The 15,766-nt window shown below is 41.9% G+C and overlaps 1 protein-coding gene across 1 annotated transcript in view; it reads right to left on the minus strand.

Annotated features, from left to right (window-relative positions):
• Nucleotides 1-7,818: 7,818 nt before the first annotated feature.
• The window catches only part of LOC101468668 (rho GTPase-activating protein 20), a 31,503-nt gene continuing 23,555 nt past the window's right edge, over nt 7,819-15,766 (minus strand). The window contains exons 14-15 of the mRNA XM_004573025.5: nt 12,300-12,411; nt 7,819-10,980 (exon numbers count right to left, since the gene is read on the minus strand). Coding sequence (XP_004573082.1) covers nt 9,320-10,980; nt 12,300-12,411 — 1,773 coding nt within the window. The 3' untranslated portion in view covers nt 7,819-9,319. The remainder of the gene's footprint in view (nt 10,981-12,299; nt 12,412-15,766) is intronic.

A 15,766-nucleotide genomic window follows, 5' to 3' on the forward strand; every position in this document is an offset into this window, starting at 1 on the left:
CCCTCTCATGTTTCATGTTTCAGTGTTCGCTGCCAGCCAAAACAAAGAGTTGAAGGATCAGTTAAAAGTTAAAAATAGAAACTGCAAAGCAAAGCTGGCGAGCTTATTACTAAAAGGAGAAATCAGCTGTCCTCTGGAAAAGTTTTGTGATGCCACCTTTGGTTGTTAGGCTTCCCATCAGCTGTGCTGGTGTTCTGAAATAGTTAAGTCATGATAGCTGCTGATAATGACAGTGACTTAACCTTTAATGTGGTTTTCTGGCTTTATAATGTTGTTTTATTTTGAACAATTGCTTTATTTCACATTTGTTTTGACTGAGGTTGAAAAACTAAATAAATGATTTCTCCTTAAGGTGCGCTTGAAGATGCAAAAAAAAAAAAGAATAAATAAATAATAATGTCATGCTAATTTTTCATTTCAAAACTTTTCCTTCACTAACCATACCCTGCTTCCGCGCATGTACAATGAAAGCTTCAGGTTTAAACACAGGGGCAGACAAAAACAATAATTAAGGCTGGGAATTTTGAGTCCATACCAGGCCACCCTGTTCATGCAAACCACCAGACCGCTATTTTTCTTAGGCTACCTCTACGTGTTGATGTAACTGGTGCCAGGCTGGCCCAGGTTTGACCACTATGTTCTGCTGGGAGCAAAGTTATCCAGACGGCAAAATACTGAAATTTGGGACTGACCAAGTAGTTTATCTGAATACTGAGTTTTTAATGTGTGCTAAGGCTCTGGGTGCTCTCTCAAAAACTCACTTGGGAATCCCCCAGGCACACCACATGAAGGCTATAGGTTACAGTGTATACTGTAGTATTTTTGAATAACTTTGCTTATTTTAAATGCTGCATGTAGAAAGAGGGCTATTCTCAAGTTTTCCCTCTCTCTCCTGATAAATATCAGTTATCAGTTATCTATAGAGAGAGGGGGACATGGATATCTAAGCACTGTCTAAGCACTTAGATAACTGCTCTATGTTATATATTAGGGTCACGCTCTGTACTCCATATGGACTACAACTACAGCTAACTATACGTGAAGAAGAACTTTAGCATTTCTGTGGAAGGCTACTTGTATGATGTACAGTAAGATCACCTTACAGAGTGGTTCCCAAAGAATATTCTGGGGTTTCCCCTCCAACAGCAGTTTTAAAAAAAGGCCTTCAAAGCATTTTTTATTGATTTCATGGGGGAACACGGATGGGAGCGTTGGTGTGGATAACAAAGAGGCAGATGAAAGTTGGGCTTAATCTGTTTCTTTTAATGCCAGCAAAGGTCAGACTCATGTGCCTTCCCACCCACCTCCCCTGGCACCCACATAAAGGGTACAGGAATACACAAATGCATAGCCCAGCATGTGGAAAACAGCACTGGAGTTGTACTGAGGTTTCTGCATGTCACAGACAAATAACAGATTTACTATTTGTTGTTTGTGGATATGAAAAAAATGTTAGTTATCAATAAGTGGACATGTGTGCTTCCTTGAGAATAATAGAAGAGACGGGGAGGATGAGGATGACTTGTTTAAAGGGAGCTGTAGACAGGACAGCAATAGAGACGTAACTCTTTGTAGATGAAAGGGAAAATGATGCAGGGTCATTTTTAGCCATTTAATGATGGAGCTTTTCATCCGAGGTGCCTCACAACAATGAGGGGGTGGCATGTCAAGAATCAAATATCACAGATGTTTTAGCTCTTTAATTCACATTTGGGCTTGACTACGGGTGTATATAAAACACACACAGCCAAGGGGGGGACTTCAACCATTTTATTTAGGTCTTCTGAATTAAAGGTCCTAATTTTGCTTTTTGTTTGTTTGTTTGTTTGTTGGTTGGTTTGTTTTAAATTGAAGTGACATGCAAGGTAGTGCTGACTCAGCATACAGTAGCAAATTGTCAATCCGGTCTTTAAGTGATGACGTGATGAATCCTGCTTCCGGGCCCAAACTACCCTGCGTTTAATAAGACTGTTGTGTTTTTAACATGTTTTAATGCTTTGTATCTTATTCTATTTAATCTCAAAAAGCCCCTAAAAACAGTCAGTGACTGTTTTTCACTCGGTTTTTATTACCGCTAATCATTTTAAAGCTCAGTTTTTAAGACCTTAGATGTAACTATAGCCCAGCCCATGCAGCAGTATATGAATGACTAACCTCGTATTCTGGATGGATTATCTCAGTTGTTCTCCTGGCTGAAGTTTGGTCTGTTTACAGCCTGCCACCCTGCCATGCGACTGCATTTGTCCCTGACCATTGGGAGCCCTCGTGTTAACTTTTATCAAGTGGAAAAAATTAGCGTTCATCCTCCAGCTTCACTGTTTATATTATGCTAACATAGCTGTGTTGCTAGCGATCACGTAGCACATCGTTATATACCAGCTAGCCAAACTTCAGTAACCCTACAAACGTCACTGCTGTTTACTTTGTCTTCATTTATGTTGGAAGTGATAGCAGAGCTGTATGTTTGAATTTGTTTCAGAAATCTCTCAGTCAGAACATGGTATATTATATTTAGATGGAAACTAGCGAGCTAACTTCCTGCTAACTTCTGACTCCGTTAAATTTAATAAATTCCGTTTTCATGGATGCCTGGATGTTTAACTTAATTGTTACACCTGGTAGAGCAGCCACACTGATCATTTTATTACAGACGAAATAATTTAGACAGTTTTTCAACTCTCAGTGATCCCGCGGTGATCGTGTGACTTAGGGACCTGCAGCGGAGTTTAGACCCAGACACGGCTAGTGACGTCAGACTGAACAACCGGATACACACAGAGAAAAAAAAACGAACAATCATATGACCCCTATGAGCAAGCACTTTGGCGACAGTGTGAAGGAAAAACTTCCTTTTAACAGGAAGAAACCTCCAGCAGAACCAGGCTCAGGGAGGGGCGGGGCCATCTGCTGCGACCAGTTGGGCTGAGAGAAGGAAAACAGGATAAAAGACATGCTGTGGAAGAAAGACAGAGATTAATAACAAGTGTCTACCCTTAGCAGATAAACAGCCCAAAGTTTAATGTTTCCACCTGTGTGGTTGACTGTGGGGATGGTGTTCCTTGGGTCATACTCAGCATTTCTTTTCCTCCAACAATGGAAGGTCAAGCCCTTTCTCCCAGGTAGATGGTAAACTTAAGACAGGCTTGTACATGTGCCTTCTTGAGCACTGGGACCTTTTGGGCACTGCAACATTTAAGTCCATTATAGAATAGTGAGTTACCAATGGTGTTCTTGGGGACTGTGGTCCTAACTGCCTTCAAATCACAAACAACCTCTATCCGTGTAGTTTTGGAGCAATCCACCACCTTTCTCATAGCCCTCCAAGTCCTTACCCCACGAGGCAACATTTTGCCTGGAGCTCCAGACCAACATGATTTTATATTTCTTCTATTTCCAAATAATCACACCAACACTTGTCACCTTTGCATCATGCTTCTTGTCAATGGTAAAAGGAAAGCCACCTTCTTGCCACCGAAAACTCCAACTTTAACCCTATCATAGTTAACCCTTGAATCTTCCCTCTTGCTTTACGGTTTTTGGAGACTAAGTATATTTTTTATATACAGCTTGAGTCAAATATGACACAATCAAGCTCATTAGCTAGCTGAGCACACAGCAACATGTAGAAAATGGCTAATGTCATTAAAACTGACCGCATGAAATATTAAGTTTGAGAAATAGCTTTGCGTACAGTATTTCAGTGGGAATACACATTAATATGCTCAAATGCCTTCACATATCCAGTCTTTTCCCTCACTGACTTCTTACCAGGTGTTTTTACCAGGCTCTCTTGACCACATTTTTTCAACCCCATAAATCTTCCCTCCTATTATGTAACTAAGCTTTGTCGGAGGTCTTACATTCTTCTAAGCTACTCCTATAATTTGCTGTATTTATATGTACAAATGTAAAACAAAAATGTTTTCCTGTGCTTGTGTACATCTACCTAGCCCCATAAACCATCACACAATCTTATTTTATGATTTTCAGCTAGGGAGAAACAATGCCATAACATGCTTGGTTCTTTACAGCAGCTTCTATAAAACATTGTGAAGGTTTCTACAGTTGTATTGCTGTGTTAGTGCAGTTGTGTTGTGATCCTGTATTTTGCCTTTAGAAAACTAATCAACATCACATTCAGGGTCTAGCGGGTCTTAGCGAATGGGAGTTCACTCACGCCTGCTGCAGCGTTACTGCTTCACCAAAACTGGAGAATGTGTGTCAGAAAAACAATATGTGGGAATAACACCAGGGTTACTGCCCAGGGAGTTGCATGCTTTTCAGAGTGGGTCAACAGTATAGCAAAGGGAGGGAAAGCATACTGATTGCTGATTTGTCTGAAATTCATGACTGGGATCGAGTGTGACCTCACTGTGCATCGAGTTCGGCGTTGGCTGAGGAATCTCATGGAGAAGCCAAGCGGCTGTTAAACAACCTTTATCATCCTTCTGAAAATAAAAGCAAATCTTTCTTTTGCTACGGGAGCAACTTAAGGTCTGGAAGCGCAAACTGCACCTGTAAAACTAGCAAGAGACCTAAAATAGAGTACGAACCTCAAGAATACCTGTATTCTTGCCCTTAAAAGTTTGTAGACCGATCCATTATAGAGAACAACAGCATTGCATAAAAATACGAAGCAGCAGCAGGAAAAAACAAGAACAAAGGCAATTTCAAATACTACTCGATCAGTTTGAATTATAAACACAGAAAATTGCTGTCAGATTTTGATCCGTGCAATAAAAGCTGGAAGCATCTGGTTGGTAAAGGCTTCACTTTCAGTGCGACAATGATCCCAGACACAACGCCAGTGCAGTAAAAGCATACCTGGATAGAAAAACACACAATGAATTCCACATTGGACCTCAACATCATAAATGCACCCATTTCTCATTTTTCTACTGACATATAAAGACAGTGAGGGGTCGCTCAAGACTTTTGCACAGCATCAAACAACTTGATTTATTCTATCTTTAGAAGATTTTGCTGCTCTGAACATGTTCCTCTATTTTGCTCTGTTACCCCCATAACAGAAGTTTGCAAAAATCAGGAGGCCAGCAGGTGTTAGGGTGCCTGCTGGTTGTCAGATATGGCTGAGAGAGATCAGCCACTCATGAGTTCTTGAAGAACTCATAGTAAGAAAACCCGTTTTTGCCTGTAGTTCCTCTAACACTGAGCTGAACCTCTCTGTTTGTCCGACAAAGCTGTGTTTTGACTAATTCTCCCAACCTGCTGTGCAACCTGTCTCCCTAGCAACATCAGCTTGTGCCTGTATATCTCCACATCATGCATTAGTGGAAAACATGTGGCCCATAAGTGTACAGATGTGAAAGGTTTTGATGATTCTGTCTATATTTCTTTTGGTGTTGACGTCTTACAAAGTTTTCTTGTAAATATATGAGTCAACCGTGGCTGCCGGTGTTGAAGGTTTTTACAAAAACTCATAAACAAGGGTTAGAGAAACCATCACAAAGCCCCACTTAATTCTTCCTCTGCCGCTGTGTAGGAATCATACTGGGGATTTTTTGTAAGAATCCCACCATGATTTGTGAGCCTTGATTATATAATAATGTAGCTAGGGATTGTTCATAAAAAAAAACTTAATTTCAAGTTATCAAACCGATTCAGAGATGTCCAAGGAGAAGAAAAACTCATGGAGTGATAAAGGAAAAGATCAAAACTTGGAAAACATGTAAGAGAAAACCCAGTAGAGGAATGGAAACATGGACACTTGTTCCCTTTATCTTTGGTTTTAAGATGCTCGTAATGAGTTTGAACTCTAATGAAAACCTCCAGCAAGTCAAAAGACGTCGACCTTGAGCGTGCAGTGTTCTTTAGTTCCTCAGTCAGAATCACCCCCCGCAAAGTCGCTCAGCTCCAGCCTTCACAAAGGGACTTCACTAACCAGTAGGTGACGTCACGGTTGCTGTGATGGCCGTATCCACAACCACACACTCGAAACAAGTTTGGTGATATTCATCCACTCTCTGCGCTCACATTAATCAGACGTGCAGGTCTAAAGTTTCTCCCTCTCCCGCACCGTTGCCAGATTTAATTTCCTTTTTGCTGCAGTCATGAGAGTTTCACAGCACACGCGCAGCTTGTTTGGTAATTTGTTTCAACACATTTCGTCACACAACACTTTATTCTAAATGATGAGGAGTGCATTTGGTTTTCACTACTTTTTCACTGATTTGTTAAACCGTCTTTAGCACAGGATACATCACACCATACTTTAGCAAGGAAACGAAGATACTGCCATCCCATAATTCATAGTGATTCACCTTCTGAAGATCAGTAAATATGCCCCAGCAAAACTTTTGTCACCAAAACTGATAAAGTGGTGGAGATCGTGGAAACGTTAATAAAACATGTGCTTTCCACTTCGTGCCACAGCACACTGATATGTTTTGATTTTTGAAAACAGCCTGTGAACATTACGCTGCCTTACGATCCGTTTCTTGTCAAGGTGTTGTCATGCATGAAGAATCATGAATCAGTTTAGACTCTGGGTCAGCTGGAATAAGTGTTGGCTTTAGGGAATTGTACCTTTTTTAAACTAAATGCTAAACACGATATGAGGTAAATTTTTTGGACTATTCAACCGTACTCATTAGGCCAGATTGTTTTCTTATGTTCTTGCTTTGTTAAGCTGTACTTTTGAGTAGCGCTCTGATTAGCTGACCTCCTTTACAAGCTGACTTATTAAAATATGGATAGAAGTGTTATTTTTTTAGCTTTAAATGTAGCTGTAATGAGCTCTTTATGGACCAGTGTTTTTAAACATCACTTTTGTCATATTTTGGAATTTATTAATCAGATTTCAGTTCCACTAGGTCTCAGGACAGAGACATATTTTACATACAGTCCTTAGTTTATATTTGGATATTTACACTTTTTTTAATGCTCACCTGTGTTGTAGTAAGTAAGTAAGGACTACCAAGCTGGATTTCAGGAAATTTGAAGACATTTTAATAAATTCATTTACAAATTAAATTCACTTTATTAGACACACCTGTTCAGCTGTGGTAAATGGGCTGATTCACCCATTCACACAGATCCCTGCTAGCATGTTTTTCTATGCTTTTTCTAAGAGCTTTCTCTCTAACACTTGATGCATTAGAGAGCAACTTGGGGTTCAGTATTTTGCACAAGAAGTCTTGCATGCAGTGTGCCGCAGCCAGGGATCAAACTGTTAAACTTCCAACCGATCTGCTGTACCTCTTGATCTACAGTCAGCCGAGAGATGTGTGCAGCAACAACAGAAGATTGGAAAATAAATGTTGCCTGGTCTGATGAGTCTTGATTTCTGTTGCAACATAAGGATGATAGTGTCAGAATTTGGCAGGAACAGCATGAAAGCATGGATCCATCCTGCCTTGTATCAACAGTTCAGGCTGGTGATTGTGATGATCTGAGCCTGAACCAAATTAGTTTACTTGGAGTTCACTGCACTTAAATGCCTCCACTGTCACCAGATCAGGAGATCATGGTGGTGCAGCAGACAAATCTTCAGTAATTGTGTGATGTACCAAAATCTCTGGGGGATGTTTCCAAGCAGCTTGTTAAAGCTACACAAACAATTAAGGATGTTGTGAAGGCAAAAGTGGATCCAACCCATTACAGCAAGGTGTACCTTACAGCAAACTGGCCTCGGTTTCCGAGCAGAGCCATCAAAGGGTGGAGTGTGTCCACACGCTGTTCATTTGTTTGCAATAAATGTTAATGATGATCCTCATCCTGTATCCCACCCTGGTGATAGCCACAAAACTGTCACGCGAAACCACCCCTGTGAACAAATTTCACATTTGACTGGCAAAGTAGTTTCACGAGAGCAACATTTATTGAAATCAATTATATTTTGGTTCTTGTGAATTCCTGCTGGAATTCAGATGTACACAATATACAAAGGGTGCATTTGGTAGCAAATACTCTTTCTATAAAGACAGCAGCAGCAGAATTGGCATGTACAAAAATACACATTTGATTTCCTCACACCACACACCACATACGAAACAACAAGATAATATATTTATATAGAGATTTATACATATATATATATCTGCATCATAAATATGGAGAACTATACAGGCTGAACACAGTTCTGTAAAGGAGATAATAATATTAATAATAATACAGGACAAAGTACTCCATGAGATCATTTAAAATGGCAGCACATGACAATGGCCTTACTTCTGTGTGTGTGGTCCTGTGAAGAAGCTATGTAAGAGATAACACTGTTTATTACTGGTGCAAACTAACAATAGCTAACATTATCTGTGGGTATGTATTTACATACTTTTCATCACGGTAATAGACAGTGGAATAAGGCCATTTACTGTTAAGTGTCACTATGGAGTCAACACTGCAGCGCTGGAACAAAAAGATCATACATGTATGGACAAAACACACAAACTGGTACATCCAACTCAACATGCACTTGCTCAACAAGGTGTCTCCTTGCGATACCCAAAGGGTCCTGATGAGGATAATTAAGTGTTTTGAAAGCAAAACTAAATGCGATTTCTCTTTCAGCGGCACTGATTTTCTTTTGGCTCAGGACACGCTGACAATCAGCAATGCTTTCTTTTACACACACACACACACACACACACACACACACACACACACACACACACACACACACACACACACACACACACACACACACACGCAGATATCTTCTCCTTCCAGGTCAGAGATATTAACCAGACTTACTGAGGACGACGCTGTGCTGTGTGTCTGCAGGATGCTTATACGAACACAAAAACTGCCCCCACCGACTCACTGACTCAGACAAACACTTCAGTCACTGGAAAAGAATTAGTTCACTTCATGGTTGCGATCGGTCACGAGCGGCACGAATGTTGCTCAAGTTTTTAATGTTACTGTTTGTACTGTCACGGCCTTCGTTTCCCATCAGCTGTAATGGATGTTCTGCTTGCTTTCTAAACATTTTGCAAGCTTCCCGAACATGAAAAAAAGGATTTCTTTGTCGTTTCTTTTTCTTACTGCTGACAAGCTCTCCAGACTTTCATCACATGCTGAAAAAGAAACAACCATAGATCTGGAAGGTGCACAAGGATGCGGTGAGAGAAACATTTTGTCCAGAGAAACCAGATTTTTGGTGTTCGAGACGCTACACTTACGCTGCATCTGTACCTCATAAAAATCTTAAACCGCTGATGTACCATTACAGTAGTCAGCAACAGGTTAAAGGAGTATATGAAAAATAATACAATAAAAAGACAGTTGTGTACAAGTTACAATATCACATGAAAGTCAGTCTCCCCTGTACAGTTTGTCTTTCCAAAGTTCCTTTTTACACATACGATTCTTCTGCAAAAAAAAGTTGCTCAAAGTCCTCCAGCCGCGGGTCACTGCACCGCCTGTTCTGCCACTCCTTCTTACCCTGCACAATTGCTAGCGTGACCTCATGACTCCTCTGCAGGCAGGCGTCCACATCCTCTTGACCTTGTGAGGAAAAGTAGTCCCTTACAGCCCTGGTGGCAGAGGGCGACAAGCAGAGGCGCGGCTTGGCGTGGTTATCTGACGCTCTGCCGTCTTGGGGCCGGGCTTTAGAAGCAGGAAGTCTGTCTAAGATAAGGCTGGGGCCACGGTTAGAGTTCACATTGACCTTAGCAGGCTCAGATGCTCGGCGAGGAAGGGTCTTCCTCCCTCTGTGGATGTCCATGGCAGGAGTTAGAGAGTGGGACTTTTGTCTTTGGAGGACCAGAGTGGTGGCACTCTGTCCAAAGAAAACACCTTTTGGGGGCTGCACGCAGCCACCTTCAGCCAGCCTCTGTGCGATCTCAGCTCCTGGGTTTGGTTTGAGTTTGTTAGGAGAGGTCTGGTCATGGAGCTGTCTCAGATCTTTGACTGTCAGAGGCTTCTCTGTCGCACCGTAAAAAGGAGAGTGGCTGCGCTGCAGCTGCAGCAGAGCCTGCTGGTAAGATGGAGGGCTGCTTGACCTATGTCTGCAGTCTTGATTTGTCACCATGGCCTCCTGGGCACTGACAGAGAAGCAGTTAGTGGTTGAGAAGGATTTCCCGTTAACCACGGGCAGGTCCTCCTCAGTGTGTCCACTATCGGGCTGCCTTAGCGTCAGGCACCGGTCCCTTTTAAGCCACGTGTTAGGGTGGAGGCCATGAGAGTGGGAAGCACTTTGGCAGGTTCGAGGGGGTTGGGTGGCTTGTGGCCAATGAGCCAGCGCTTCTCTCTGAGGGGGAGAGCTCCTTGAGGACTGCTGTGGGCGTCCAGGAAAAAGGGGGGAGAGAGGAAGGGGTTCATTTAACGGAAGTGGCACATTTGTGGCGTAGTCAGTGGAGTACTGTGAGAAAGCAGAGTCTAAGGAGCTGAGGGAGGAGCCGGTTGGTGAGGTTGCCGGTGAAGACAGACTGGAACAACTGGCATCCAGTCGCAGTGGCGGTGGAGGGGCATGCTTCATCTTCCTCCGCCCGCTGTTCTGGATTTTGACTCCTCTCTTCTCACAGCCATCCTCTCCCTCCTCTTTCAGCTGCAGCCCGTTCAGCCCCTGTTCAAGAAAAACCTCATCCACATCTGCTTCCCCCTCCATGGCAGCATCGTAGCTCGCCTTCCTCACTGACGGGTGGCGGTTATCAGCATGAGCCAACACCATGCTTGAACTCGGCATGCTAGCCAGGGCTAAGGCCGGTTCTGAGCTCCTCCTCAGTCTCCTAGGACCCTGCGACGAGCCGTTGGCGTGGCGTACGCGAGGCTGTCGAACCACGGGACTGAACCTACTGGGTCTGGCCAGAGGCGGGAGCTGCAGCAAAAGGTTAGAATCGGGGTCAGGTTCAGGGTCGCCATCACTGAGCGTGATGACAGAGTCACGGCTGCAGCTGTCCGGCTTGTCTTTGTCGCGAAGCGGAAGCTGTTCCTGGAAGGGAGACTCGGGATCATCGTTCAGCTCGTTCTCCAGACTGTCGTAAGACGAGTCGTTCATCTGGAAGGACGACACATCTGGGAAGAAAAGGAGAAAACATGGTTCACTTTATTAGCAATTAGCAACAGTGCCATTTTTCACTGTAAAGAGTCGCTTTAACTGATTGGTTGCCATTGCTAGAGGACAAAAAAAAAGATTCAATTAACTGAGAGCATTTCCTGAGCTGAATGAACAAAGTCACAGTTCACTGGTGCACATGAGGAGAACAGAGGACAAAGCATATCTCTGCTATGTGCTCTTTGACCCCTGGTGGTTACTTACAGCATGAGGAAGAGCTAACAGCATGAATGAGGATATTCAGTGCTATCTTGATCATGTGATCCTGGCAATCATTGAAATTACTGCAGGTCAATTTGTTGACCCCACTCAACATGACTTAAAGCTCCTGGGCAATTCAGTTGCACCCACACAGAGCAAGCTAGTCAGTCCCAAACCACCTTGATGCAACACAGTGAGGCTTTATCAGTACTTTTTCAGATAATAAATAAAGGATCCTTTATCCCACACACACAAAACACACACACTTGACCTTTAGAACAAATTTGACACAAGAACATCGTCTCCATGTGCATCTGTTTTTCTTTTGTTATGTTTTTCACAGGACTAGCTGTGCTAAAACCCTCCTAGAACAAAGCTTTGCCACAAGAGCGTCATCAACTCCAGGCATTTATTTTGGGTTAAAATACATTTTCAGAATAACCAGTTAAATCTTAGATAGTAACGCTTAAAATGTTTGGTGGTTTTGCCCCCAAAATAAGGTTTAACAGGCTTTTCTTTCTTTTTTTACCAGCAGGTTATACAACTACATGTGCAACAACATTAGTGGCTTTTTCAGTTTCAGTTGATGGTAGGGGCGAGCGTGCAGAGTATTGTGGAATTTTACCATCTTATGCGTCAATGAAGTAGACTCAATTCAAGATTTTTTTAATGCCACACCTCTCCCTGTAATAGCTCTGGCTGTGCGGTTTCAGTTTGCATTTATTAAGTCAGAAAACTGAAAGCAAAAGAAACCCAAATTGCAAAATCTGTAAATGTTTCCATTACAGTTGCAGCCTGTTTGTTTTTTTATGGGATCAGACTCTTTAACAATGTAGGAATCAAGTCTCAATACTAAGCACTTTATTAGAGAGCAGTATTTTCTAGACCTCTTGGCTTTTTTGTCACTGTCTCAGCCATTCTTAACAGTTTTTTCCTACAAGCTTATACAACTAAACTGGATCACAAAATCATAAAATGTTAAGAAAAAGCCTGTACATCCTAATTAACTGTTTTTAAATTAAATTCCTACTGATATTCTGTCCTTTCTTTATTGTCTGGCCTAAATCTCAGTTCTTACCAGATCCATGGTCGCTGCTGCTGCTCTTCTGGCTGAAGGTTCTGAAGAGTGATGTGACGTCCCCCAGGAGGGTGCTGCAGTTCTCTATTAGGAAGCGAACAAGCTCACAAACCTGCAGGAACAAACAGCGCCTGATTATTTCATGTTGTCACCAACATCTTCACTTTGCTCTACTTCGGTGGCAAACGATTAGTTTTCACTCTTATAGATTAAGAGGTGTTTGTGTTTACAGATTCATTTGCTGAAGCTGGACCTCACGGAAGCAGCCAGTTCAGCCATAATTTAGCAACACAGAAAGTTTACTGTTATGTGTCTGTGCAATACCGATCGGACTCACAAACTGCAACGTGAAACACAAAACGTGGCGTCGTGACTGGGTTGCACCAGCCGACAGCTTGTGTTTTCCATCCTGGGGCACAAAGACATTTATGTCTAAGTCAGTGGTCCAATAAAAGCGATGTAGAGGCAAATCGGAGCAGAGAGAGGTCTGCCTGCTGCCACCACATCCCAGGCGGTGTGTAGGTACCAACTGCTGATTTCATTTGAAATTACTGACACAATCCATTTTTAATAAGACTAAAAACCGGAGTTTTGTGCAGCCATGGTCGTGTGAATGGCCTGTGTCATATTTTTAACTTGATACTTGTACTTGATGCACATTCTGCAGACATGTAAGTATTTTTAGATCTCACACCTTTCTATTTATCCAATAGCATTTAAAAGTGTAGATTTTCACAGCACCCTGATACATTTCTGATCTTTTAAATTGCTACACTCCTGCAAGATCGCTGAGGTCTGCGGATCAATTGCTCCTGGCTGTCCCGAGGTCCAGATTAAAGCACAGGGGAGATCCGGCCTTTGCTGTAACTGATTCGAAACTGTGGAACAAACTGCCCCTTCACACCAGGACCTCCCCAAAACTGGACACTTTTAAAACCCATCTGAAAAGACACTTTTATTCCTTGGCTTTTAAATCAGAATGAGTTTGTATTACTTTTATCTTATTTCTTACTCAAATCTTCTAATTTTATGATTCTTTTTCTTAACTCTTATCATGTCTCCCTATGTTTTTATTTCTTTTAATTATCTTAATTGTACAGCACCTTGGTCAACGTTTTCGTTTTAAATGTGCTATATAAATAAATTTGACTTTGACTTGACAGAAAAGCAGGAAACGGGTCACGCAGATGCTCAGAACAACGTCTGAGAAGCAGAGTGCTTAAACTTGTGTGTGGTTGTTAATACTATAGCTACTGACTTGTGATATCACTGCTCTATGATATAGTGACCCAAATAACTTTGTGGCACTGTTTTCAAACAGCTGTCAAAAGCTCTTTTTAACATTTTTTTCCCATATTATCATTTTGGGGAAACATTTCTTTTCATTTGCTTGCGTTGATGTCAACCTCCACAGTGAACGGGAAAACATCGACTCCCTCTCCTCCATCCATTCCTTCTTACCAGCCCTGGAAAATGTCCTGATAATACTGGCTATGACATCATCAGTTGGCTTTGATACCGAATACAATGTAGGTGTAGTTTTTTCCCCATTTTGTGTGCTTTTGTGTTTTTTTTTTTTTACTTAAAGCCAATCACGACTTTTCGCAGCAAAACCACGGCCACAAATGTCACAAAGGGGCAAGAATCTTTGAAAGGGATCCAAATACCAATCGTACGCCGCTGAACGACTAATTTAAGCACATTCAGTTGATGTCTTCAAACACTGTAACGCTGTCTGTGCTTTATGAGTTTTATCAGCCCAGTTGGAATCCATCCTCAAACAAATCACACTACTTGGCAGAAACCGCTGCCTTTAAAACTAAACAGACAAAATTTACACACATGACGTCCTGTGACACAAATAGTTGGCAAACGCCGGGGCCACTGGGAAATTTCCACTGAAATCTGCCTGATGTGTACATAAATAAGCCTGTGACACTATGGAAATACTGCGCCGGTAAACACTCATTTGTTTGTTTGTGGGCCAGATGTTGTCTGGTCTGTGTCTGCACGGTGTCCGTATGCGCCAAAAAACCGTCGTCTGTCCAAACAAGGAGTAATCAGGCTGTGCTAAAAAGTCCTTTAAAATGGTTTTCTTTCCTCTAAACCCAGCGTTTTATTAAAGCTTGAAAAAAATCCACTTTTTAAACTACCACTCACGGTTTATTTATTTACATTTAAGCTAGCAGATGATGGATAATGAGCTGTACATTCAGAGTTATGTAACGCAATGAACTCCACAACTGTTTCTTTGAAGTGTTCAGGAAGCCAATCATCATCACAAACAACTTTAGTCGAGGTCATACATGCACGCTATCAATCAAACGGTGGCGTTCGTGATCAACAGCACCCAGTCAATCTGAATTATGTCCTAAATCCGTCCGTTTACAAATGAAACATCATTTAAAACTGGATGATGTGGTTATTTATGACTCGTTGAACTAGTTTTTTTATTTCTATTTTCTATAAAAGGAGTCATATTGCAGTTGCTCACAGTTTGCTGCCGCAAAGTCCTGGAGGGTAAATTGCTCTTCCAGCAAACTCGGGTCAGGTTTTTAAAGAAGACAACTAAACATGTGTGAACAGGGTGCGAGTTTTGGGAACTTGCGATCAATATACAGGACCTGCCGCAGTTCCAACCACCAAAAACAAGTCCCTGCCAGACCTTGGCAATGATTTACATAGATCTTGTTGCAAATCTCTCCCGTGACACTGACTTTTTACATCTGCATGGGAGGCAACAGAAAGGTAATTGTTGATTTTCAAACAGAGCTAACATTAGGCGGGTATTTAAAGTTGATCCGCCTCCAATATTTTGGATATAACATATCTGATCAAGACTTTTAAATAACCCAACACTGACAACCTAGGTTTCTTTGGAAAGGAGGAATTGGTGCCATATGGCCATGATAAAACACCTAGACCTTGGATTCCTTCTTTTTGTTCTCGTTAGATACTGGATCTATAGCTCTATCTATGGATAATGGCATTAATAAAATTTAAATATTACAGAAAAGATCCTCCAACCGTGTTATGGGTGTTGACTTTGCATAGTATGTCAACCAGAGGGCAACTTCCCTGTTGGCAACACGCGTGTTTCGAATGAAGCAAATAATTAGCTGATATAAACCAGCAGCGTAAATAGGAGGCTAGCATCACGAAGGTGTAAAAATCTACCCTGAATCAAATCTGTGCATCCATCCACTGTGGCAACACTCAGCATTCCTCACTGTCACCCAGTGATGCAAAGCACTGAACAAAAGGAGCCTGTGGGCATCCAGGAGATTTTCACTTATTCATCCATCAGCAGCCCATTCAGAACCTCTTGTTCACCTCAGTGAGATGTCATCTTTAACTCTCTCAAGCATTCAGAAAACCAGGAAATACGAACTCTATGCATCATTCACAAAATATGTATCTGTTGCATGAACTGCAGATTCCTACTGTAAGAGTATACAATAGTACTG

The sequence above is a fragment of the Maylandia zebra genome, linkage group LG16, assembly GCF_041146795.1.
Source record: "Maylandia zebra isolate NMK-2024a linkage group LG16, Mzebra_GT3a, whole genome shotgun sequence".
NCBI classification, from domain to species: domain Eukaryota; kingdom Metazoa; phylum Chordata; class Actinopteri; order Cichliformes; family Cichlidae; genus Maylandia; species Maylandia zebra.